The sequence below is a fragment of the Nyctereutes procyonoides genome, unplaced genomic scaffold, assembly GCF_905146905.1.
Source record: "Nyctereutes procyonoides isolate TBG_1078 unplaced genomic scaffold, NYPRO_anot_genome, whole genome shotgun sequence".
NCBI lineage: Eukaryota > Metazoa > Chordata > Mammalia > Carnivora > Canidae > Nyctereutes > Nyctereutes procyonoides.
Genome location: NW_026575155.1, coordinates 3,225,239 through 3,252,834, shown reverse-complemented (window position 1 = coordinate 3,252,834; position 27,596 = coordinate 3,225,239). Strand labels below are relative to the sequence as shown.

The 27,596-nt window shown below is 40.3% G+C and overlaps 1 protein-coding gene across 2 annotated transcripts in view; it reads right to left on the bottom strand.

Annotated features, from left to right (window-relative positions):
* The window catches only part of MAP3K7CL (MAP3K7 C-terminal like), a 36,549-nt gene extending 10,380 nt beyond the window's left edge, over positions 1-26,169 (bottom strand). Inside the window, exons 1-5 of one of the 2 annotated variants that reach the window (XM_055313544.1) lie at positions 26,011-26,169; positions 25,439-25,492; positions 23,858-23,966; positions 10,926-10,987; positions 1,137-1,252 (exon numbers count right to left, since the gene is read on the bottom strand). In XM_055313544.1, the coding sequence (XP_055169519.1) occupies positions 1,137-1,252; positions 10,926-10,987; positions 23,858-23,966; positions 25,439-25,474 (323 nt within the window). In that variant the 5' untranslated portion in view covers positions 25,475-25,492; positions 26,011-26,169. Of the gene's footprint in view, positions 1-1,136; positions 1,253-10,925; positions 10,988-23,857; positions 23,967-25,438; positions 25,493-25,609; positions 25,651-26,010 lie in introns of those variants that run through there. The other variant, XM_055313543.1, reaches the window with a different exon arrangement.
* Between the last annotated feature and the right edge of the window lie 1,427 nt (positions 26,170-27,596).

The following is a 27,596-nucleotide window of genomic DNA, read 5'->3' as shown; positions in this document are numbered from 1 at the left end:
TCCCACCATGTTCTCCATCAATGACGTCCAACCATCATTTGGGGTGCGGAGGGTGGGGGGGGTGCAGTCTTCAAAGAGTCTAAGGACTTTATAAATTCTCAAAACATATTTCACTTGCTTTGGTTTGAAATCTAAGTAATAAATATCCATGTATCACTTCAGGAAGAGGGGGAAAAAAGCAGAAAGTTAAAGAATCAAAACATGTTTTGATTATGTGTCACTCAACCTGATTCAGTATCTACATCCCGTGTACCGTGCTCAGCTTCAGAAATAACGATGGTGAGCAACACCTGACTCTACTTGCTCTTGGGGATTAAAAGCACTTAGTAGTTACCACATAGTAGGCGATGCAAATATGAATCAAAAGATCTCACTAATAAATATGTGAGCACAGACTAACCAATGCGAGGGTGGAAAGGTGCCTGAGGCTTTGAAAGTATGAAAAGGTGGGGATCGCTGGGGCAGACACTAGTAGAACTGAGTGCAGTGAAAAAGGAGGAGAATTCTGAAAGAAAAAGCTAGATGTGAGTAAAATTAGAATGCTTTAATTAATTAATTGAATTAATAGAACTCTATAATTCCCTACAGCAGAACTGGAATGGTAATGAAGCTTTCAAGACAAAAAATTTCCTCAGGCTCTTAGATGATAAAATGCAGTTAGTCAACTGATACATTTACATTATTCCAGAGATTTGTCCCAGCAGCTCCTTTACAGGACACAGGAACTCCACCACGTAAGTCTTAATCAAAATTCACCCCAAGCCAAAGTGCTCTTGGGCTTTTGGGTGCATCCACAGACACTCTGAGTGGCTCCGGGTGCTATTTTGGCATTTCCAATTTCCTGAGCTAAAAAATGTTTATTAAAAAATTAAGTTTCGGGTAGGAAGTACTCCTGCTCATCTTCTCAGTACCCCATAAAGGAAAGCATTTTGTCTTCAGCAGTTGGGTTTGGATCTTTTCTAGAATCCAACATAGTATACACAAAAGTGGCCTAGTAACCTCTGAACTACAGAATGTCACTCGCCCCCATCCCTCCCTCTCCGCCTCACATTCGGCCCATTCCTTCCTTGCCTTCCCCAGTCCATGACCAGTAGACAGTACTCAGAGGTGAGAGTGTTCAGGGGGATGGTACTTACTTCCTTTCCTCAAGCAAAGCGATTTCCTTTTTGACCTCATTGTATTCTTCTGCTATTTGGCAGTGCTGTTTGAACACCTGCATGGATTCCAGGGAGTCATGACAAGGCGGCAGAGGCTTCATAAACAACAACAATAACAACAAATCAGTCCGTTTCTTCACATCAGAATACATTATCAACAATTTCCCTAAACCAATGTTCTTCAGAGAGAGATTTTTGGCATGAGGATAGCATCATTGGTCAACATTGGACAGAGTTTGGCTGATTCTACTTGACTGCAAACAGGGAGGTGGGCTGACGTTCCCCACATTCATCTCCCAGTGTCAGTCATTTGTGAGCATTCTCCAGCCTGAGGCTCAAGACATGCCTATTAGGGGCCATGCATTAGAGTAAAATTAGGGCTTCCCATAATTCTGTACTTCTCCCCAGAAACTTAAACTCTGCTTTAGAGAAGGGTAATGATGGGGAAATATTTCAGTTGTCTGCTTTATATACCCCTTGCTTTCAGTGCCTGTAGCCCAAGAGGCATAATCTCATCTTGGTGAATGGATAGCCCTACAAGAAAGCCTCTCTTTTGAGAAATGTTTCCAAACTGAAGAAATGATGCTGGGCTGGAGACAAAGCTGGCAAGGATTAACAAACCTCAAGAAAGATGAAACCCCAAGTAAAATGATGCTTGGCAAATGTGAGGCCAAAGAGAGTGTGGATTCATATCTTTGTTTCTCTCCCATACACAAGGAGAACAAATGCCCACAGGGCAAGCCTTTAGACCCATAACATGTTGAGAATTCTACTCCTTTCTAGAAATTATTTTTTAAAGAACCAGTCTTCCTTGAGTTTATAATTTTAATTTCTAGTTAGCAACACATTATTGAAAACATTACTTTAAGAAACACTAGCTAATAGTCTTTTAAAGAGTTTTTTTAACTACCCTATTCAATTATTTATAGAAAACGGTATACAGCATATGAGAAATCCAATTCCATTGTTAGGTAGGCTGTTTGATCCTTTTCTCACTATAGTCTATATATGTAAGTATGTGTATGGCTAGGTCATATTTTCACTGATTTTATATTAGGAAATTAGGAAATAATGCATTTCTTGCTGCTTGTTCCTCTATACACTTCTAGAACAAAGATTTCTTTGGGTGTTGTATTCAGTAACCCCACCTAGGATGTAATAGAAGTTCTATAAAATCCTATAAAGTCTGATTGGTAGATAAAATGACCCCTCTTATTTATCATGCGGCCTCTGATTAGAGGTTTTCTAAAGGAAATAAAATTCAAAAATAGATTTGCATGGAATTTGCTTTCATGTGGAACATCTCATGTCCAAATTCATGGAAAATTTAATAGTAATTGCATTATGGAACATCTTTCCCTACTGTCCCATGAACACATTCATAGCAGAAACAGACTGTTGGAATAATTACCATCTTTCTTTATAGAAATAAATTAAAAAGTACTGCCCAGAAGGATTACAGTATAACACACCCCATGAGACAAAGCTCTTGCCAAAGGAATTCAGAACTCCTGGCTCCTGTGGTCTATGTCCTAGAAATCACCACCCCCCTCATCAATTTTCACCTGTTACCCTGGCAAATTACCAGGTATAACAGTAAAGAGAATGAAAACAATTTACTCCAGGCACCCTAGCCAAGTTGCTATTAAATCATCTGTGCCCTGTGTCCTCACTGGAAGGTCCTAAGACTTTAAGCATCTTATTTCCTGTCCTTATGAACATCACATAAATTAAATTCAGTTAATTCCATAAGTTGCCATCACCGGTAGGTCTCTGAGTCACAATATCAGCATAGTCATCTATGTGACAGCTAAAACTTCTAGTATTCGATGCAAGAGGGTTTATGTCCTTAGGAGGGAATAAATGAACATAGCCCCGTAAAGGAAGAAATATCCTTTGCAGCTAGGATCAAAAAAGGAAAACTCAAAATTACATATATAATTTTCTTAAGAAGAGAGGGGTCTCTCTCCCCACTTAGCTTGCTACCTTGCAATCCTTTTATTAAGTGGGAAGTTTTTTCATCTGTTCTTTTTTTTTTTGGCACTTCTTAATTGTGGGAAATTTGAAGATATTATGTAGAGGTAGTGCGATCACGCTGCTAAGGGTATATGAGGATAGGGAGTATTTCAGGATACATTCAGTATCCTCATATGCTCTTAGCAGGATGATCATGCTACTTACACATAGCACTATTTTCAAGATTTCTCACAATTAAAAAGTAGTGCCAATTAAAAAAAGGAAAAGCCAAAAATACTTAATGTTCAGCATCTCAGGGAATAAAAGGATGCCAGGTGTCACTTCAGCCTCTAATTCCTACAAGCTCTGTCTTCACCCAACTTGGCATATAACTCGGCACCACTTCCAATTCTCCCAATTTGTATGAGAGCATTAAAAAGCAAAAGAGCAGATTTTTTTTTAAGCAAGGAGGGAAGTTATATTGCATAATCCACCACAACACTATAAAATCATTTCATTAGTTGCCAGGGACCAAGGGGGAGAGGGGGAAATGAGGAGTTGTTTAATGGGTATAGAGTTTCAGTTTTGCAAGATGAAAGAGTTCTGGAGATTAGTTGTGCAATAATGTGAACAGACTTTACTGAACTGTACATTTAAAAATGATCAAGATAGTAAAATTTATGTTATGTGTTTTCACCACAATTTTTTTAAAAGTTAACGCAAAAAAAGGGGGGGGCGGCGGGGGAGGACTTCCATTTGAGCTTTCTACTGCCCCAAGCCATCTTCTAAGAATTGGGACAAGAATTCACTACCTAAGTCTCACTTCATATGCACCCAAACGCTCTCTCCTTCACAAATTTCATTCTCCAGGGAATCTAAAATTTCTCACCTCTTTATATCTAGGGCCATTCACCACAAACCCTAATTGTCGCTACACAAAACAAAGCGTCCCCTGACAGCAAGATGGCACTGTCCTTAGAAGGCATTTGACATTTATGCCAGCCAAAGAAACTCATCAAAGAATTTTTTTAAATGCATATGGTTCTCATCCCAATGGGAATTCTGATGGATAAGAGTACTAAGATATGTAGGTTTATAGCCCCCAAAAAAGTAAGAACTGTAGGTAATGAGATGTTATTCTGTACAACATAGAACATGGTCACTGCTTTATGATACAATGTGTATGTTTGTGTGTGTAGTATCATAAGATATTCACTGAGAGTGACTCTCTTACCTTCTTATAATCCTGCAAAATAAGAGATACATATGACCAATAGCATTTATTGAATAAAATGAAAGTGTTTGCCTGAGGAAATAGATTCCTAAAATTTAAGCACAATAATCAAGTTTCCCGTGTAAAAATGGAGCTATCAAATAGGTTTATATCATATGACATTTGAAATATTGGCACTCATGAATTAATCATGAATTAGTCATGATTAATCATGATTGATTAATCACTAAAGATAGTGTTTAACATATAAGCATACCAGTAGTAACCAAATGGGGGGAAAAAACTATTAGCTTCTTGGAATAAAAAATAACACATATTTTTGCTTTAATTCTCTTTGCTTTGTGTTGACTATTCTCGCCGGAGAGGTGCCGGAGAGGTTTTCGTAGCCATGCTTCCCTGCTGGGAATGGTCAAGTGATAAATAAACTTTGTGTTGACAGTGAATTTCTCCTCACATCAGGAGGGGAAAAAAGTTTCCTTATTTTCTCCATAATTAAGCTGTATCTTCCCACACTCTGGATACACTTCTTCCACACTCTTGCCTAAGGAACCAAATATGGCATTCCAAAGACAAGGAATCCAAATGCCTAAGGAATCAAATATCACATTCCAAAGACAAGGAATCCAAATATGCTTGATTTCAAAGTGAAGAGGTAAAGGTGTTCTTCGTGTACTAGAGTACAGATTGCACAGGATCACAGAAACTCTTCAGACTCACTTGGTATCTAGCCTACTCACAAAACAGCCAGTTCTAGGAAGGTTAAATTAAGATACTCTCCTAACAGCGACTCAACCCAACTTTGAAACGCATTTTTCCAAGACCCAGATTGGGATTGGGATGAGGTCAGAGCCCAGGAGGGGGCACTTTTTCCTCACCATCTTTCCTCATCTCCTCCCAATCCTATCCTGCTGCTGCCTGAGGATGGAGCTTGTAAGGGCTTCAAGTTACACACAGTGTGAGTAACTCACTACTACCCCTGGTATCCTAATCGTCAGGACAGATTTAACAAGATGAAGTAAGAGAGAAACCGCAGGATTCTGTTCCAAGAATGCTGGCTTGAGCCACACCATCCCATACCCACTCTCTGCCCAGGTTTATAGCAAGCTCCTCCTGAAACGGACTCCAGTCCTCTGGAAAGCGCCCCGTGGGAAAGAATCCAGCCAAAAGCATCTCTCTGCAAGGGGCAAAGCCAACTTAAGTGCTTCCGTTTTCTACTTGGCTTCCTCAAATACTACTGGCCCCATCCACTTCAAAAAATGGAAGAATTTAATTTTCCTCTCCCAGCTTCCCACACAGAAGATTATATTTAGGAAGATAAATATTCCACAGTTGCTGAGCAGACTTTTTATTTATTCCTTGAATCTCATCATTATCTTTATTTGGGGAGGGGGAGAGGGGATGGATGTATCTGGTCTAAATTTATGTCATTTCAATGTCCCCAAATTAACAGGCATAATTTGTTAAAACTAAATGTAAAAAACACAGTCAGGACTAATTGCAATATTTGAAAACTCTATCATCTTATAATTTAAAACACTTTTGAAAATATTTTAAGAATTGGCATTTCTATAGTATCTACATGATGGCCAAAGTCAACACTAGTCATTGTACTGCGTATCTTCTATAACATTGAAATGATGGATATTTAAGTCATCTTTATTAATGTAAGCAATATTACATTACTTACTCAAGAGTGTCTCAAACTTTTCCAACAAGGGCGTCTTTTTGGATGGCTACTGGTTTTCTCAAAAAAAAAAAAACTAAAGGTAGCACTGTGAAGCTCCAAGGTATCTATGTATATTTTCCATGTGGTCACAGCAGCCAATGAATGATAAGATACTTTTCAACATGCATATGAGGGAGAAAATGCAGACATTTTCAATGTTTTCTATGGGATTATTTCCTAATTGCATTTTCAGATGGATTCCAGTGTAGCAGAATCCTGGAATGCTAAGACTTTTCTATTTTCTATCATTTTCCTTTCCAAGACATCAAGCAATACACTGATGTAAGACCTGAAAGAAATTTCTGGAGAGACTGCTCGGATAACGAGATTCTATGGCACACAACTGAAGCTAAGAAACTGTTTATTTGTGGAGGTGACATCAGTTGCTGGACTTACTAGACTCTGTCTGAGAAAAGGCAAGTTCAATGTGTACCACAGAGACACCTGTCACTATCTTGTCAGATCAGAGGGGAGAACTTTAGGATTAAGCTATTGCTCAATTTGGCTTAAAAAAAAAAAAAGTCATATTGTTTTCCAAGTACCTTAGCTTAATGAAAAAAAAGGGAGCATCAGAACCTCTTTACTAACTTAGATATCCAAAGAGATGCTTCTCTTGTCATTTTACACATATGAAGATAAATGACTGATTCTTAAGTGCTTCAGTCAAAAAAATGATTTCACTAGAGAAGGAAATTAACATTAAGTGAGCAATTATTTTGCCAAGCAGTGTGCTAGATCTACTCATTATCACATTTAATTCCCACAACAATGTAAGATCAATATTGTTGTCTCCATTTTGCAGTTCAGAAAAGTGAGGTTTAAAGAAAGTAAATAATATGCCCCAAATCATGAAACTGGTAGGTATGGAGCTGAGATCTAAATTCAGGCCAATCTAATGCCAATGTCCATGCTCCAGCCATTGTAATTCCCATTAAAAAGTTTGTTACGATTTACTCATTAACATGTTCCCTGCCTGATTATAGAAGCATATTCTTCATTGCAATGCAGTTAAGACCAGATTACAGCTTAGCTTTGGATCATCCACAGGTCAAACGACAATCTCCAAAACATAACAACATGGTTAAATTTTAAGACAAATGTGGTACTGACTCGGATCATCCTTCAGAGCAAGGGGGCTTGACCTCGTTTTCAAATGGAAGGAAGCCGAAGCCTAAAGACAAATAGTGATTTTTCAAATCATTCTTAGAAGTGGACATAAAGCTGAGCTTCCTTTCTTTGGACTGTGTGTGCTAAACCAGCTCTACCCAAATACTTCCTCTAATAGGCAGAGAGAATTTAGAAACCAAGTTCTAGGAAAGGAATCTGCATAAAATAGAATCAACCTACCCACTGCCCCTGGGCTGAGACCTAAGGCCCACAAATGAACGTTATAAAGAGATGCTCATTTTAACACCTACCTTACCCCAAAGTCTCTTGCCCAACATTTTGCATTAATAGAGACATCAAGAGAAATGTTTGTCATGGCTATTCTTGCACAGGGCTTTTTTTGGCTTCTGTGAAAATAGAAGCACCACGAATTACATGCTCAAACATGTCCACATTCTTGGCAAAGCAACAGAAAAATCTAGGGGGTCAAATTGGTGATAGAGTATCTACCAAATAGATATTTTATAGCTCCATTTTATAAACAACACAAGAATGTGTAATGGATATCAGAAAGTCACAACAGATTTTACAAGGTTGTTCTATTACCACATTATGGCAACCCCGCAAACCAGAAACAAAAAGCCTCTACCTATCAGAATAATTTAAGCAGTCCATAGGTTTCACAAAAGCTTTATGGGAGAGAAAGCTACAAAGATTCAGATTCTGAGATCCAGTAGGAAATAGCAAATTTACTTAGACCAAAATATGACCTCAGGTTTCTCATCTCTAAAGTGGAGACATAATAGTTCGCTTACACAACTACGGCAAGGCTCACATGAGATTATTTGCAGGGAAGTGTCACTTGCCTAGCGATTCTCAATGTGCATGGTTGGATTTAAATCTGAGGCTATTCAGAGAGTAGGGCTGGCAATAATCACCTGGCATCATTTATTTTTCATTTGGCAAGTTTTTAAGGCTCCTGTAGAGATAATCAAGAGTCAGTTTATCCTCAAGCAAACAGTGACAACCAAAAGGCACTTCATGTGCCTTTGTAACCTAACTTTTATTCTTCTGTAGAGCATTATGATGGTCGGTAAAATTCCAAGAGCCATTACTATGTGATGAAAGCACATGACACTGACTGTGAAGATGGCCTGCTCCACAGAATGGATTGTTTCTTTCTTACATAAAGCATTTTCATTGCTTTCAATAAAGAGACCTCCTGCTGCAGAATGGTTTAAATTTATATGCTTACGCTAAGCATGGAAAGAAGAGTCTGCTTTTAGATGTAATATTCTGTATTAGCTTTTCCTTCTCAATTCCCACTGTTTTGTTTTTTAGTCATTCATGCCCTGGAGTATAGAATAAAGGTAGTAAGCTACAGCCCCAGACAGAGGCGATCCTAACCAAATGGCTTGACAACTGGCAAATGTTTATCACAAATTCAATAATATCCTTCGCCAAACAAACAAGCACTTACTTAAATGATTTTAGGTGTGAAGCTGGAAATGTTCCCTCCATTCATGAAGACATAAAGCAATATCATATTCTAATGGTAAGAGCTGGGGGGATCAAAGCCCATGAGCCAGAAAGCAGCCTCTCAACTGCTTATCTTGTTAAGAATCAATGAAGATGACATAGTCTCCTGGATTAAAATAATTATATAAACTTAATTTTAATATATGTCAAAGGGAATTAACACCATAAAATCCAAATGGATCTTGGGATGCTTTAACAGAAAAATTGTCTGGAGAATTGCCAGGGGTGCTATGCAGCCTGTGAAGAACGATCCATGAGCCAGGGAAGGAAGGCCATTAATGTTCCCAAAGGAAAAAAAAATTGTCGATACAAAAGAGTAGATTTAATGATCCATAGTTTGATGGAGGAACCAGAACCTGAATATACTTTTACTGTTTTATTTCCAAAACATGTATGTATACTCCTTATTTTCACTAACTCCCATGACGATAAAATAGCTTTGAAGTGACAGTAAAACAAAGGAGAAAAAAAAAAAAAAGAAACTAGGACTGGGAGAGAAATCTAGTTTTTATCTTATAATCCCAACTATACCACCAGCAGCACATACAGTCCTTCTATGAGGACAGAATATAAGTGAGGAAAGTTGTATGTGTCATGGAGCATGCCAGACTGAAAAGCAGATGGAGCGGAGTCGTCATCCATGGTGAAAAAGGGTGATTTTGGGGTTATGGTTATATATCAGGAACTGGGTTGAAGACCCTGCATGGGGGCAAGAGAAGGAGGAGATAAGATGGCTGATAACTGAAGAGGAGATTTTAGAGGAGAGCAGAGCAGAGCTGTCCTTTGACAGCTGTGTGGTGATCAGTATAACCCTCCCACCTGCTGGCCAATCTTTAGTAAATCTCTGCATAACTGATCCAGTTCTGTTGTGTGAGCTTGCTGTTGGAGGGCTGTGACAATGCCAAGAACTGTGGCAGAGGTAAGAATGAGGACTCCTAGTCAAGAAGCCTAGTCACACCTGAGTCATACAGGGTTGATTTTTTTAGAGTCCACTCCAGGACTATTACACTAGCTCTTCAGATCTGACCTGACTACTTCCAGGTTTTTAACTCAGCACACAGGGTACTGAGATAAGAACTGGAATCAACCAAAAAGAACATTGTGTTGGGTTGCACAAGGGCTCATTCTTGGTTCTTCCCACCTCTGTTGAGAGCTGTTCAGGACCAGAGGTCCCAAATGTGAATGACTTCTGAATACCAGTCACACTGACAAATGGGAAAAGCTGGTGGGTGTAAGACAATGGGAGAACATCAGGCCTGACAGGAAGTAGGGGTTACAGGGATCCCTGGGTGGCGCAGCGGTTTGGCGCCTGCCTTTGGCCCAGGGCGCGATCCTGGAGACCCGGGATCGAGTCCCACGTCGGGCTCCCGGTGCTTGGAGCCTGCTTCTCCCTCTGCCTGTGTCTCTGCCTCTCTTTCTCTCTGTGACTATCATAAATAAATAAAAAAAAAGGAAGTAGGGGTTACAAACCCCTCCTAAAAGCTTTCAAAATCAATACCTAGAGAAAAAAAAAAGTAGTGACTAAGTAAGTGTCTGTGTGCAGGATTCAAGACCCCTGTTAGATTTTTCTAAATGCGACTGCAGATTGAACGCATCTGACCCAACTCAGATGGGGGTCTGGAGTGGATCAAACCAGACAGCATTCAGGATGTTTAACTTAAAATAATTATATTATATTAAAAATTGTCAAGAAAAACAAAAACAAAAAACAAAGAAATAAATAAAATAAAATAAAATAAATAAAAATAAAAATTGTCAGAGGACTGGGGAGGGTTGGGATGAGGGAGAGGGAGAAAGATTATTCTGAAGCCTGCTCCACCACATATCCCCTACCCACAACTAGTCACTACCGCACAATTTACCAATAAATCATTAATTCAAAATGGGCCACCAGTGCAATGTCACAGAGACATTTCCAGTGAAGGAGGGCAGGGACCAGCCCTGTTCCAGGCTCCAGAACTCCTTAAAAGTAGGAGCTTGCTTACACTATAACTTATTGATATTCTGGTGCTATAGCCAGATACTCATACAGGGATGTTACATGTGTGTGGCATGACTTTGGAGCTCTAGACATGCAAGCCTTGATGACTTGAAACGTCCCCACTCTGTCTCCTAGTCAGTCTTTTCTCAGTGAGGCCTCTTGGGCATTTCCTACATCTTGTGAAACTAAGGAGGACAAAAGGAAAGACTCTGGATAGATCCTTACCTGTAGCTGCTGGTCTAATTCTGGAAAGGCCAGAGGAATGGCATCTTCAGGAGGTGTATCATCTAAAAGGTGAAAATAAAAGGATTCTTCACTACAAAGTTCTTTCTCTCTTGGGAGGTGTCCTGCCCTCACCATCTTTGGACTGACACAATTAAATCATCAGTATACACTCTTCAATTATTCCCATCACTTCAGGTGGGGACACAGAGAATGCAGAAGGTGATCTTGTTCATTTCCAGTACAAACAGAAGCTTGGAGAGCATAGTTGGCCTGCCCCAAATTTTGCAAATAAATACCAGAATCCTCAACTGTTGAGTCTGGTAGCTCTACAATTAAGAAGTATTGCTTGTCTTTCAATATTCTCATGGAAGCCAGAACCAGATTCCCTGGTATGCAGGAAAGTGCTTTAACAAGGCGCTAATGGGGTGACCAGAACAACCTCAATGGGACAGAAGAATGTGTTAGTGAAAAGTAGAAGTTCGACTCTGAGTGACTCTAAGGGTGGCAAAGCTTTAATGCTCTGACCACAAACCACCACCGCCAGGCAGTCACCCAGAGCCTCATTCCGGGTGACAGTGGGTAACAGGCAGCAACCCAATCAGAGCGGTTCTTCCCCACATGCCAGGCAGCAGTCCCCACCTGAGGCCTTGATGTGGGAAAGCCCGAGTGACGAGAGTCATGGCCATTCTGTCCTCAACCGCCTTCAGCTGACTGGCAATAGGCAGGTGTTTCTGGATCAAAAGATATTCTCAGAAGCATCGGAGGAAACCTGAGAGGAGCTTGACCTAAAATATTCAAATCACTCCCCAAATGTCTTGGAGAACATACGGTGAGTCTGCCTTCCTACTAGAGGACAGCCCCTTGTTGGCAGAACCTTGTATGTCCAGGCTCTGCAGGGCCATTCATTTCCTATCCCCTCTAGGCCAACAGCACCTACCCCAGGATACATGACTATTGGGAACAAGGCAAAAGACAAGCTAAAGAATAGTTTAAAACCCAAGTCTGTTTTAAACTGTAGCAAAGAGGGGCACCTGGGTGGCTCAGTGGTGGAGCACGATCCCAGGGTCCAGGATCGCGTCCTGGATGGACTCCCCACAGGGAGCCTATATTCTCCCTCTGCCTCTGTCTCTGCGTCTCTCTCCATGTCTCTCATGAATAAATAAATAATATCTTTAAAAATAAAATAAACTGTAGCAAAGAAAGGCAAGTTCACGGCTTTTATGTCCTCACCATCATAACCAAATCTGTTCATAAAAATGTTCTGTTCTATTTGAACAAGAGCAAGTGATATGGGCCATACCCAATGATAGCACAGTCCAGAATTAACCACATCGCCCAAAAAGCAGGATCCCGGCTTCTGAGGCATTACAATTCTTTGAAGGCATCAAAGATAATTACCAGAAAGATAATCCAAACAAGGATAATATTGGCCACTGCCAAACACCTCTAAGGGTCACAGCAGTTAATAGCCTCTGGTATATTTTAGTCAAGACCAATGTAATAATACTCCCACTTAAAAGTGGCTTTGTGACAATGATAACGCATCACCAAATTCGAATCCACTTGTTCCTGTACTTCTGCCAGACAACAGATGCCTACAGGTTCACTAACACTACTCAGCTTCACAGAGTAAGTGGAAATGGGGAAATCTTCCCAAGACCTTTGCTGTGGCCTGGAGGGCTGAATCAAGAGGACACAAGGAGATCAGATTCCCAAGCCCTCTGAGCGCTCTCTTCCTACTCAGAATAACTTCCGCCAGACACTGTGGGTCTTTAAATCCACCTCTTCATCTGCAAAGAGTTGGACAAAAGACAGAAATATTCACTTGTTGCTACTGACCCTTTACAGGGAGCCTTTCATTATGAAACTCGCGGTTTGTAAAACTGATTTTGGTCTAGGGCGCATTTAAATTTCTTTCAATAAAATATCAGTAACCCAGACCCCATGATTATGTCACTTCATTGAGTTCATGGCCAGAATAATTTGGCACGGGTAAATGGGAACACATTATACTTTGGCATCCCAACCCTAATAATCATAGATGAACAAGCACTCGTTAGAAGGAGAAACCACTTCTGTAAAGTACCAGAACAGATAGTGCCTTCTAGAATTCTAAAAGACAGCCAGGAATGGAGCTCAAGGCTTCCTGGGATTTAATCCACTTTTGCCTGTCAAGTCATCAAGTCACACTCCTTCCTGCTTAATTACAAAAAAAAAAAAAAAAAAAAGGGAAGAAGAAGAAAGTTATCCAATTACTTTACCACAATAAATAGCCAATACCAGTATGACCCGGAATTCATAAAGTGCAATATGGAAATCTGTGTCATTATCCATAGTCAAACCTTGGCACTTATATGTAGGTATGCTGGTAATTTTGCAGGTAAGGTTTAAGATTGGATTTCTTGCGTTAAAAAAAAAAAAAAGCTCCTAACTGACATAGAAACATGTAATGGATGTTGTAACGACAAGCAAAATAAAGATAAGACTTTCACGAAAGAATGGTAACGTTGGATTAATCCAAGCGGGAAATGGCAGCGGAAATAAGAAAACCAAAGACAGATGTCAGGAGACTACTGAGTCTGAAAGCCAGTCCTGCATTTCACTGCCTGATGCCATCTGGTTCAGCTGGCATCCCTGCCAGCCAGAAATTTCAGGGCTTACGAAGCTGCTTACAAAGCTGCCCTGAGTTGATGTGCGGTGTGTTTACTTTTAAACAGTGGCTGCCTTCTTTGACTGGTTTTAAAAATAGGCAAGTATTCTAAAAGCAGAATGATGAATCACAGGATTGGGCCAAAAGGAAAGAAGGAAAATGATTCAGGCAGACTAGTAGCACAGCTGTTCCACCAACATTTGGCCAAATCGTTGTAAAACATTTTGACAGTGACATTGGATCGGAGTTCCTGGGAGCAGTTAAGTTTGTTTTGACAATTCAGAAGCACAAAGTGGACTGTACAGTAGCTATGCAAGAGACCCTCTCTCTGGAAAATTCAGCTTTTATTTTTAAGGAGAGCAGTTACTAGATATGCTTGTAATATAACAAAATCAGAATGCAAGTACGTTTTTATAAAAACATATTTATTTACCAAATAGTTATTGAATGCCTATGATGTGCAAGGCAGGAACTGAGGCTCTTGCAAAATTGGCAAATGACTTTATCATGTTTTTTTAATGTAGTATTATTTAAAAAAAAATAATTCATCTGCTTCATTTTCAAAATGCCACTGTGGGCTTTAATGGACCAAGTAAAATGTATCCTAAGGAATTTTTAAGGAAAGAATTTAAAGGGTTTGTGTTTTGTGTTTTTTTGGATAAGCAGATGTTCACTGCCTGTTTTGCAAAACACAACACGACTAAGTCAATGGTACTTAAGATAGAACTTTCTTATTGGTATCCCAACCATTATGACATGCCATAGTACATTTTATGATGGGCTCGTCTCAGCATCTTTGGAGCAGCTGCCAAATTGCTCTTGTGGTTGTTCTGTTGCATATTTCCTTAAATTGTTGTCTCTGTGAATCAGATAAGTGGGACCCACTGGGTGTGTAATCCAAAATCTTCACTGTTCTTAAGCAATGAGAGCTATGTGGTAGGAGTCTTCTGAGAATGCTTGCAGCTGGAAGGGGCTGAGCCATCTTCTGGTCCAGGACTCAGTGTAAAGCCAAGGACACGGGTCCCAACAAAGGAAAGGAGGCTCATAAGACTAAAGGGATGTTTCCCAGCCCAGGGCTCTTCACTATACTACTCTGCTCCTCTTCACTTTCTGATCCATGGGCTCCCAGATTTTGTATTTCATTAGACAGTGAAGTTCTCCTCAAAACATTGGGAACCATGCCTTAGAGTGTCTGACTTTTTATTCAGCTAGTGAAGATGACTCAAAACAACTATCATGTATCATTAGTATCTCTTGATGACAGAGAACACTTTAGTCCCCAAATCTCAAGACAAACATAATCAGAAAAGAGTCCATTATAATGGATACGTTTCGCTTTAGAGACAAAAGCAAACACACATCAAGAAAACCTCACTGCTGTGCCCTTATTTCTTTTGTTTTATATCAGAGAAGTGAAAACTTCATCAAAGCCACACCAGGTCTGCAAAGCCTGGACTTTGGAATCAGTTCTCTCCCCCTCCCACTGTGGTCTCCAAGCCAGGCATAACTGGGGGCAAATCCTTGGTAGGCAGAGTTTAGGTTTCCACACAGAGAAGCCCTCAGGACACACTCAGAGGACATTCCCAGGCCCCACCCCACTCTCCAACCAGAAACTCAAGAGGCAGCCCTGCCCAGAATCCATTCCATTTGACTGCATTTTCTGCAGTCAGAGCATGGGCATGTATCCACACAGTCACACAGAGTCCTCCCCCGCAGGGGGACCCTGCTCCTGGTCGAATGCTCTAGCTAGAGTACTTGAAATTCTTGGACAAGTAGCCCTGTAGTTTTTGTACTGTGCCTTCACAAATTACGCAGCTATCCTGCCTGCTGATGTTCTGGAGATCATCCTTCCGGGCACCCGGGACCAATTCACACTTAGGAGGCAGATGGGATTGGGCAATGGCTACCGTGCCAAGCCTCATGCAAAAATTTTCCTGGAACTGTTTGCCTGTGAAGACTCCTAACCACTAAGGATAGTGGGTCAGTCAATATCTGTAGGGCTCAGGTCAGCCTCTTTTTAATATGGACAATCAACATAATCTCTTTGAGACTTGGTTTCTGCTCTCTTATCTCAAAAATGTGTTATTTGTAAAAGAATGCACATGTCCATAAAGACTCCTAACTCTGGGAAACGAACTAGGGGTGGTGGAAGGGGAGGAGGGCGGGGGGTGGGGGTGAATGGGTGACGGGCACGGAGGGGGACACTTGACGGGATGAGCACTGGGTGTTATTCTGTATGTTGGTAAATTGAACACCAATAAAAATTAATTTAAAAAAAAAAAAAAAAAGAATGCACATGTCCATTCATTTCACCCAAAGCCTGGCACCTAGGAAATAATCAGTAATAATAATGGATGCTTAATATAACTGAGATTGCTTTGCGTTCCTTTTCAGCACAAACCCAGCCAAAGGAGTAATGGGGAGCAAGTCACCTGTGTGTGAATGTGTGCATATGAGATTAGGTGAATGATGGGGGGGGGGGTTGAAGGTATTATTCCTCATCTGATAATACAGACAGTAGGTAGGGTGAGAATCACTGCTTCTGATTGCTTAGTTCCCTTCACTCCGGTTAAGAGAGATTTCCCTGGTACAACCACAACCTCAGGTCTCATAGAGGTTTTTTTCTCTTCCTTAATTTTTTTTAAGATTTTATTTATTTATTGGACAGAATGAGAGAACACTAGCAGAGGGAATAGCAGAGAGAAAGGGAGAGGCAGACGTCCCGCTGAGCAGGGAGCCCAATGTGGGGCTCGATCCCGGGACCCTGGGATCATGACCTGAGCTGAAGGCAGACACTTAACTGACTGAGCCACCCAGGCCCCCCTTCTCTTCATTTAAATCTGAATTTAAGAAGGGTTTCCCTTTTACCTCCCTATCAAAGCAAACACTTTCTATATGAAATATTGTAAAAAAAAATATTTTTTAACTTATGCAGGAAAGGTCTTTGAGTACTTTCATTTTAAATCTAAATCAAGGGACGCCTGGGTGGCTCAGCGCTGAGGTGCCTGCCTTTGGCCCAGTGCGTGATCCCGCGGTCCTGGGATCAAGTCCTACATCGGGCTCCCTGCTTAGAGCCTGCTTCTCTCTCTGCCTGTGTCTCTACCTCTGTGTGTGTGTGTGTGTGTGTGTGTGTATGTCTTTCATGAATAAATAAGTAAAATCTTTAAAAAAATAAAAAATCTAAATCAAGATTCATATTTTATTTTTAGAAATAAGTGATACGAGGCTGCCAACTCACATTACTAATATATCAAAAAAACTTCTTTAAAAAGCCTGTATACCTTGGTTCTTCTTAGACCATCATATTGTTTGGAGACACATCAAAAGCTTTTTGAAACTTTGCCTTCTGCTGGCTAAACATTGGACATGTGAACTTTTAATACACATTGGATTTTCAGGGCCCATAAAATTAAAAGTATAGATATGGATACAGATACAGGCAGCAATTTAGTATGACACCTAGCAGATTGCCAGTTCTTTGTAATCAATAGTAATCGTCATGTCGCCTCAGCCAGTACCTACAAACAAGATCATTCATCAAACAGACTGAATGATATTTCTTTACACAGAGTTCTGACTCTGTTAAAAGACAGGTTTTATGTTTCTTAGAAATATTCATCTAGCCACTATTATTGTAGCTATCAGTTTGTGAATCCTATCAATTTATTCTTTTGTAAGAATATTTTTACTTATTTAGCTTGTAACATATTTGTCCAGAAACAGTTGCTTCAAAAAGAGCCAGCTGGAGGTATATTTATTCCTCAGCACATCACCAAATAAAACTTACCGCTCCTTTCCCTCTTTCCTGCCCTATGAAAACATATCAGAACTAACCTTTCTCCACCATTTCCCCTGACTGTTGAGGAAGCTCTTTGCTGTCAGAAACAATCATGCTCCCCTCTCATTACATAGCCCCTACCTTCAAATGGGTGATCAAGCGAAACCAGCCCCCAAGGGCCTGGCTTTGAATCCATTCCTACTTATTATTAACTGCTTGATTTGAGGCAAGTTGCTTAACCTCCCTCAGCCAGTGGTCAACATCTGTAAAATGGGTATAATGACATCTTCCTACAGAGTTGTTGCCAGTCTAAATTAATGAAATGATACAAGTAAAAGCATCTAGGTACTCAACAAACAGTGACTTTCCTTCCAGTCTTTGTGGCCCTAAGCAATAGATACCAACCAATAGATCCAGCTGTATCTCAAAGAACCTTCATCTGATACCAGAATGACAAACTCAAAGTGGTTACAGATACTGTATTGTTGATTTTATAGTATGTGATGTTTATGTTTCTACTATGTTCTCAATTCAGTGCTTTGTAAAAATATAGGCAACCCCTCCACTCTCCACTCCCACCAGACCTATAAGGGATTTTGACCACTTATTACCACAGGGTGCTAAGACAGCTTTGGAGGTAGGGTCAGAATTAGAAAAGGTGACCTGAAAGAGCTCAAAAAGTTCCCCTAGACCGTATTCTCCCAAAGGCCATCCTCACCCCTGACTAGCTGGCAAATTCTAGGGGGAACTTTAACCCTTGACTTCCTATCAATTCCGCTGTAGGTATGCAAAAGAAGAAACCACCCTGAGAGATTTTTTAAAAAGTAAATCTCAAAATAAATAAATAAATAAATAAATAAATAAATAAATAAATAAATAAATAAATCTCAGTACTCATTCATTTAATGCTTAGTGTGAAAGAGGTTTTTCAGAGTCTTTATAGAGAACAAGGATTGAGAGCATGGACCAAAGAGAAGAGAGGAAACATGAGGGCCCTGAAGAGGGAGAGGGAAATAATACCCAAAGGTCCCAAGGGTAGAAAAAGCTGAAGGAAAGCAACAATGACAAGAGACACTTCACCTGCATCACAACTGGTTTTGCTGAAAACCAGTTTTGCATGTGCAGACTAGACGTTCACACAATGCCCAGTGAAATTAGACTCAAAGGGTGCTATCTCAGTTGCTCCACATGATTCCCACCACCATACAAACACCCTGATAGGTGAGGAGAATAATATTACTTAAAAGAGATACCAATAGAACAGGTCTTGGGTTTTTTTTTTTTTTTCAACTAAATGTCATGTGGTTAACCCATGCCCAGATATGAAAAAATCTAATAGCCTGAAATAATTTTTTAAAAACAAAATGTTGAAAGCTACTGATACTAGTATCTTTGACTCTTTCTAAAAAAGAAAAAAAAAAAGAAAAGAAAAACTTAACAACAACAACAAAAGAACCCCAAAGCCAAGATCTAAATTCACAGTTGAGTGTAGCAGATTTTATAGCTTGACTGAAATAAAGAAACCACTCAAGTAATGAACATGAAATCCTCATGGCAGTCCAACCCTAAATTCTCTCCAACTGGAGAAGAGCCATTGATTCTCTAATAACCCAAGAGATGGGATTCATGTTTCTCTTCTGCATATTTTCTATTGGGAAAACTAACTCCATGAAAGTCCCAATTTAGAAAGTTAACTCTTTGGAATTCCTAGTTTAGAAGTAATGTCAATCATACCATTAGTTTATTAAAAATAGTCATTGGTGCCTCCAGGAATTGTGGTTAGCTAAGTGTCACTTAATGACAGATTTTGATGATAGGCTGGAAGTGGTGATTGTATTTTAAAGGTTTTTTTCCCCCTAAAAATTTGCTCCCTGTATTTAAGCTCCTGGAGGTCCATAGTCCATTTGGAATCTTGTGGCACATTCTGCTATCAATAAGCTCCCCATCCAGGGCCAGGCGGTCACCAAGTCCTTTCAGCCCTTCCTTCATAATGTACTCTGAATTCAGTCATCCCATACCATCATCTGATCCAGGCACTGTGTACTTTGTCTCTGTACCATTACTCAAAGCCGCTTCCATTCTCTCATCTCTACACATTCCAGACTGTTCCACCTATCAAACATTTACCATTTTCATCCTATCACTCACTCCCTTGCTCAAGAACTTTTGACACTCGATTATTCCTGATCAAATCCAAACTCTGTTATTGAACTTTTAGGATTATATTGTTAACTCTAGTCTATGGCTAGAATATGAGCAGATATTCAAGGTAAAGCTTAAAGCAGGGCTCTCTTCCACCATTTAGACTTCTGCTCCAATTGACAAGAATTCTACTATTTCTTGAATATATCATGCTCTTCCTGACTCTTAGTTTTTGCTCAGCCTTTCTGTTTGGAAGGAAAAGGAAGAATTGTTAGTTGTATGGCCCCCATTCTTTGTACCTGCAACCCAGATATGGCACCTTTCCTACAATCTCTTTCAATACTATCCCTGTCTTCAGGAGCAGGTTGTCCATCACATCTCCCAAGAAGCCGTTCCCATCTGCTTGAGGGACCCAGATTTCTCCCCAAATCCCTTTGCCTTATGAAACCCATAGGATGGATCATGCCATATTTTGCATTTGCACATTTCACCCAGCTTTGGAGTGCTAAAGCATAGAAACTAAATTCAGCTAATTGATAAGAGGAGAGGCAGGGAATCCTAAAATCTACCAATTAGATAACTTGTCTCTAAATAATCTCAGATCAGGGGATCCCTGGGTGGCGCAGCGGTTTAGCGCCTGCCTTTGGCCCAGGGCGCGATCCTGGAGACCTGAGATCGAGTCCCACATTGAGCTGCCAGTGCATGGAGCCTGCTTCTCCCTCTGCCTGTGTCTCTGCCTCTCTCTCTGTGTGTGTGTGTGACTATCATAAATAAATAAAAATTTAAAAAAAAAGATAACTAGCCAGCATCTTTAAATAAATAAATAAATAAATAAATAAATAATAATAAATAAATAAATAATCTCAGATCAGTTATAATATAAATTCTACCTTGACATTAAGTAGATGTGAAAGATGTAGGTGGGACATAAAACTGCTTATGTGGTTTATAATTTCCTTAATACTCCAGCATCAATTATCATGGATAATTGATATCCATGATATCCAGGGACTTGTTGAGTACTTAATTTGTGTCAAGCACTATGCTAAATGCTTTACCTATGTAGTATTCTTCAATCCTTACAACCACTATGTGAATTATCACTATTTACGTCTTGTAGGAAACTGAAGTTTAGCAAATTAAGTGACTTACCCAAGATCATACAAATAGTGATGGAATGGGTCTGGAAACCACATCTTGAGGACTCCAAAGCCCTAAGTCCTTAACCTCTACACCAAATCATCTCAGGAAAAAAAAAAGCCTAAAGAAACAAGCCCTGTATTAGGTTCATAAGAAATTAATTAATTAATAGGCAAAGATGTGTCTTTTTTCATGGACTCTGCTTACCTCTCAACAATAAATCCGTAAGTGTAGATTTACTTCCCAAAATTCCATGTTAGTTTCCCCATTTGCTATGGAAATCTAGGATGTTTGCCTTTGTTTTCCCCCCTAAATGTGTGGTCTAGAATGCACTGGAATTCAAAAGGCATGCATAGTGTGCATGATGGCAAGTGTTGCTCCGTGTGACACTCAACAGGCTCCTTATTCAAGAATTTAGAGGGAGTGTCTCCAAATATCTGCAAAGCATCTTCCTACACACTCACAACTTCATGTACGTGCAAAAATATGGATTGTTGGACCTCCATCTGTACCTATTGCATCAGAATATACAGAAGTAGTGCCCTGGAACACATATTTTTGATGAGTGCTCTCAGGTGATTATTTTAAGAAAGGTTGAAAAACACAGAAGTCCCTCTTGCCTTGATTCTTTAGTTCAATGCCTTTTTAGAGATATAAGGACACACATGGGAAATTTTTTTTTAATTTTAGCAGTTTCTTTAGAAATCTTCCTAAGCATCTGTTTGTGGAATTAGAGAGTAGGAATTACATGAAATAAGTGACAACCCTTTTTTGAAACTACCATATCAAAAAACCATGAATTTCAAAAAATGGGCATTTTTAGGACATTTGAAAGATTGAAACAAATCAATCTAAACTGCCTGATAAAAAACATGCAAAAGGGCAGCACGGGTGGCTCAGCAGTTTGGCACCGCCTCCAGCCTGGGGTGTGATCCAGTCCCGCATCAGGCTTCCAGCATGGAGCCTGTTTCTCCCTCTGCCTGTGTCTCTGCCTCTCTCTCTCTCTGTGTGTGTGTCTCTCATGGATAAATAAATAAAATCTTAAAAAAAAAAAAAAAACATGCAACAACTCCTAGTCAGGGGCCAGTATCACTCAAAAGATGGTGGCAAATTAATTACAAGTTGTTTCTCTTGGACTTCAAAAAAGAGTCTATTTGCAGCCCAAAGATCAAGATCCCCCTCTCCATGGCTCTTCTCTGTACATGAATTTTGTTAAAATAAAGATGAGGAAACAGTATATTTATTTGTCTCATCCAAAATTATGATACAATAATATTGCTTGGAATAAATAAGCTTTATATTCTGAAATTTTCTTTGTAAGATTGTTGATTGTAACAAGACTTCAAGACTTGTTCTGCTCTCATGGGACATGATCATAAGGAAGAAAATGATTCTTTTCTTTTTAAAAATATTTTATCTATTTATTCACAAGAGACACACACACACACACAGAGGCAGAGACACAGGCAGAGGGAGAAGCAGGCTCCCTGCAGGGAGCCCGACATGGGACTTGATCCCGGGACTCCAGGATCATGCCCTGAGCTGAAGGCAGGTGCTAAACTGCTGAGCCACCAAGGGATCCCGAAAATTATACTTTTCTCCCTGGATTTTGGGGCTTACATGTATCTGTCTTGAAAGCTAGCCACTTAAGCATCAACCATATCCTCAAAATCTTACATTTATGAAATGCATAAAAGCAGGAAGGGCTTTTCTTTTTCTTTTTAGAGAAGTGATATAGAATAATAGAGACAATTCAGATTCATATGCCTAGAGACCTGAATTTAAATCATAACTGTTACCTACTGACAAGATAGTCTCAAGCTCTGTGTCTGCAAATTGGCAATACTAATGTCTACATTGCATGGTCATTTTTTAAAAGTATTTACCTATTTATTAAGGTAATCTCTACACCTATTGTAGGGTTTGAACTTAGGACCTCGAGATCAAGCATCACATGCTCTACCAACTGCACCAGCCAAGTGCCCCCTCCCTACTTTGCATGGTTATTTTAAAGATTTGAAATAATACATGTGAATTCCTAATACAAAAGAGGAATGCCATTAATGTTGGCTGTCATTTCTTGTTAGGATGAATTGGTTTGCCTTTTGGAAGGATTTCCCTTCGCCACTGTGTTTCAAGGCAACCTCTGAGTGAAGATATAAAACAGCAGGCCAATGAAAGAGTGTTGAAAGAACAGATGAGAAAGAGCTAAGGCTTCACTCTTCTTACTCTAGAACAAATCCTCCCCTGGGGGCTGCACAGTCCAGGACAATGGGGCCAGATGTATCCCACCATAATCACTTGGTATAGGAAAGCCTGAACTGGCTGTGTAATGACTTTGCAGAGTCCAGATCCTTACTTTGCATTATTTTAGGGATAAACTTGCTTCTTTTCAATTACCCCTACATGGACAGTGTAGGAAGAAAAAGAGATGATTGATTGACTGATAGATAAATAGAATCAGCCCTCTAAAGACTCAAGGTTGAAAAGGTAACGTTATTTGAGCATGTGATTACGGATTTTAACAGATGACAGACCGAGAGCCAAGGCTGATGCCAGTGAAAGAGATCCAAGCATTCCCTTCCTCATGTCTGTGACCTCACACCACCTGAGGTCCCCGTCATAGGTGGTGTAATTCAATATGTGTGTTAAGAGGTCACAGAAGGGAGTCATGACAAAGGGCTCTAAGTATGGCAGCCTCACCTCAGACCTTACTATTTCAAGACAGCCTGCCTCACCTGTCCCATTCATCACTCTGGCTAAAGTCTGTTTGTTCAGCCAGAAGTGTGGGAGCACCAGTAAGAAACCAGCATTTGCAACTTGGGCTCCAGGAAATGCTGTTGGAACCGGGACAGTGATATTTTTATATGACCTAACCAACTGCCAGCACTTTAATAAACGTCTCTTCACACAGTTTCAATGATGACATACATTGGAATCGTTAGATATTGTTACAGCTCTGTGAATTTTATAATAAAAGAAAGTTAAATGGGGAAAGTAAAAAGGAAGGAGAAATGTGCTAAAACAACTAGAGGATTGGAGGTGGAGGAAGCATCACCAGAGGCATTTCTGGAAGCCACGCTTGAACAATGCTTGATGAAAAATCACACACCCCATCATTCGGTCATGCCAGGCATGCATTTTTAACACACCCTCAGGAAAAGATGACAGTAAAGTGGTGACGGGCAGGGAGGTGGCCCTCTCCCTGGGTGCAGAGCGTACCTGAGGCATTATCGAGGCTGAAGGCAATGCGTACTGGCTTATCCGCAGGTACCCTGGCTGTGCTGATCATGTGGGCACCTGAGTCTTGGCCTTCCCCTGGGTCTTCCAGCTGTGTGGACAAGAGAGAGCCGTTGTCACTTACCCGAGTCATCCCTCAAATACTCGGAGGATCTTGGAAATTAGAGGGAAAGTTAGTATGCATTGCTTTCTTACTTTGAAGAAACTCCCAGTCCCTGGCTTTCTTTCCCTACATGGAAAACATTCACCTGCCCCATTTAAAATTCTTTTTCTGGCTCATAAAAAAATTGTTTTGGAAAATACAATATCTAGAATAAAATATACAAGATGGAGCAAAATCTCCACCCACCTCACTTTTTTAGTATCCCTTCACACTGACTAATCCAATCCTGGCCCTTCAAGGTCTTCTATAGTGTTTTATTTTTAATCGAGGAGGATAAAGAAGTCCGAATAGGGCATCAGACAACTTTGTATTAGATTAGCTTGTCACACTCAAAAGCCAAAATTGGACCTGAATTATTGATCTGAATTATCGAGTGATAAAGGATGAATATCATAGGACCACTTCAAGAATACCAAGGACTATTTTTAAATATCCCACAGTTATATTATGAATATTATATGCTTTAAATATCTAACTACCTGTAAATCTATCAAACATTTATCAGATTATACATGTTAACAATGTATGATACAAGCAAAAGACAAAACTTGAAAACATCCTACTGCTGTTCTACTGTACCTGTTAAATTATCATTAATAAACCAAGATCGAATGAATGGGAAAACCTCCTACAGATAGTTGAGACAGATAAAAACACATGCATATTTCCTTGCCATAAGAATAGAATTTAGCTCAAATACATTTTAACCAAGATATTTGATCATGTTTATTCAATGGGACTAAGGAAAAGAGATTGTTATAAATACACAATATCTTCATTATTTAGATACATATGTGCAACTTTTCCATTTTTAATCATGCCTCCCTAAACTCTCTACTTTCCTCCTCATGTAAACAGTAAAACCAAAACCTCTGAGTGATATTTTTAGGAAAACGTGCCTAAAAATGGCAAAATATAAATCATCTCTTTAACCATCCTCAGCAAGATTCTGGGAACTGTTTAGCAGGACATTTTCTCATAGCAAGGTTTCTGACTCTTTCCCATAACTTTTTTGTATCTAAAAATAGTGTCTAGAACACTGAATTTTGTTTTTACACTTATTTATAGAGCAAACTCAAATGCATAAATATGCACACATACACACACATATTTAGACATATATACATATGGAATTATCCTACCCAGTATATGGAAAGAGAACAGGCTTATATTAAACACCTAGTATAGCTTTGGAGAAAAATCAGCAGCTGTTTATCACCCAGTTAGAATCATATTTGGCCCATTCATTTAAAACCACAAATAGCAATGAACCATAAAGCACTCTGAGGCATGTCCTTCTAAGTTAGAAAAAATAACATGAAACATTCAACTTAAGAAAAGGGTAATATAAAATTTCTGTTACTTGACTCAGGATTTGTTTTATCTTAGCTCTGACATACATTTCTGTGTAGTCTCCTCTGCTTAGAATCAACCATCTTGTTAGCCACCTGTTCCTAGGGAATAGAACAGACTGTCTCAAATTTAACAAAACAAACAATTTAAAAAAAAAAACCCTTAAAGTCGTAGCTAAGAGAAAAAGTCTTGCTGTTATGCCCTGCACCATCACCAACCCATTTTATCCTAACATCTGAGGCTGAAGAGCGCTCCTCTTTTGGCTCAGTCTCCCAGCACTTTCCTGCACCTAGAAATAAAGCTCCAGAGGTGGAAATTTGCCTCGAGGTTCCCAGCGCAGGGAAACGAAATTGATAGACACAGCTCATTTAGAGCCCCTCCCCTCCACACAACCAAGAACATCTGTCGGCCTCGGCCTCGATGACAGCAGCCAAGTGGGGTGGATTTCGAGTTCCGCACGGTGTCGGCCAGGAGAGCCCCTAAACCGCCTTGCCTTTTCATCACACCGCCTGGGGAAAGGGACCACTGATCCTGATCCCTCCTCCGGGCCGCGACAGAGCTTCGGTTAAGTTGCTGGTGCCCCGAGCATTTGGGTCGCTGTTGACACCTGTTGCCTTACCTCACTGAGTTGAGTGTCTGCACTTGTGTAATCCAGGGCCAGCCACTGCCTTGGCCAGTCGTTGCCTTTGTGGAGTGGAGACCTAGGAAGAGCGCAGGCCGCACCTGCTACATAGCAGCCCCTGACAATCTGAGGAGCAGTGACAGCTGTCAGGGCAGTCCACTGCTACCTGCTGTCCCCCAGACCCCCGCGTCCCACGGGCCTCCCCTGTTCCGCTTCCCTCCACAACCCCTCTCTCCTTTCCTTGCCTCTCCAACAGCCAGGATGTTGTCATGCTTCTAGAAAAAGCAAGTGCAAAAGAAAACCCTCCTCCTGTCAGAGGCATGGATAAACAGCAAGTTGTGGAGAGTCCAAATGTTTTAATTCATTAGTCCTGGCAAACCTAAAATACAAACAGACTTGCTTCACAAGACAGGAATGTCTTCAGCGTGACCCAATCGGTGTCTGTGTCTATTCCAGCAAACTGGCAAAGATAGCATGACTCCGGTCAGCAAAAATGTCGGCAGCTCCAATCAGCTCAGCAAGACCCGGCCAACTTGGACAGACGGCAGGGGCCGACTCTCGGATGAGAGCTGCAGCGATCCCGGCTACGAACGTGAGGTTTGAGATGGAGCCACTGATGGGCTTGGTGACTTGATCCCATCTACAAACGCACCCAACTGCAAAACCAGTCGATGGTGAAAAGGAAAGGAGCCTTAGAATTGTCCATCCTTTCGAAGAGCTATAAACCCGCAGGTCAGGAGGACTTTAAAAGAGGTGGAAGCTGCTGCTGAGATTAAATAATTAAAGATAAGCAAGTATTAAGAGGATGCAAAGACGAGCCACAGATGGGAAGAACAGTCTTTGCAAATTAAGTATCAGAGAAAGAGCTAGTATCCAACATATGACAAGAACTCCAAAAGTAGGAAAACAAACAAGCCAACCTAAAAAAAGGGCAAAAGATCTGCAACAGACACCTCACCAAAGAGGCATAGATGGCAAATAAGTGTATAAGAAGCTGCTAAATACTATATAAGAGAATTACAAATCACCACCACACACATATTAGAATGGTCAAAAACAAAACACTGACAACACCTAATACTGATGAGGATGCAAAATGGCACGGCCACTTTGGAAGACACTAAGTCAACTCTTCTGTATGATCCAGCAGTCCCGCTCCTTGGTATTTACCCAAAGGAGTTGAAAACTTCTGTCCACACACAAAAAAAAACCATAGCCAGATGTTTAGAGCTGCTTTATTCACAATTGCCAAAACCTAAAGGCAAACAAGATGTCCTTTGGAAGGTGAATGGATAAACAGTGGGACATCCAGGTAGTAGAATATTATTCAGTGACAAAAAGAATTGAGCACTCAAGCCACAAAAAGACACGGAGGAAAGTTACGTGCATGTTATTAAGTGAAAGAAGCCCATCTGCAAAGGCTACGGGCTGTGTGATTCCAACTACACGACATTTTGGAAAAGGCAAAATTAAGACAACAGTAGAAAGATCCGTAGTTGCCAGAGGTTCAGTGGAGAAGAAGAGAGGGTTAAACAGGAGAGACTTTTAGGACAGTGAAACTATTCTGAATGATACTGTAATGG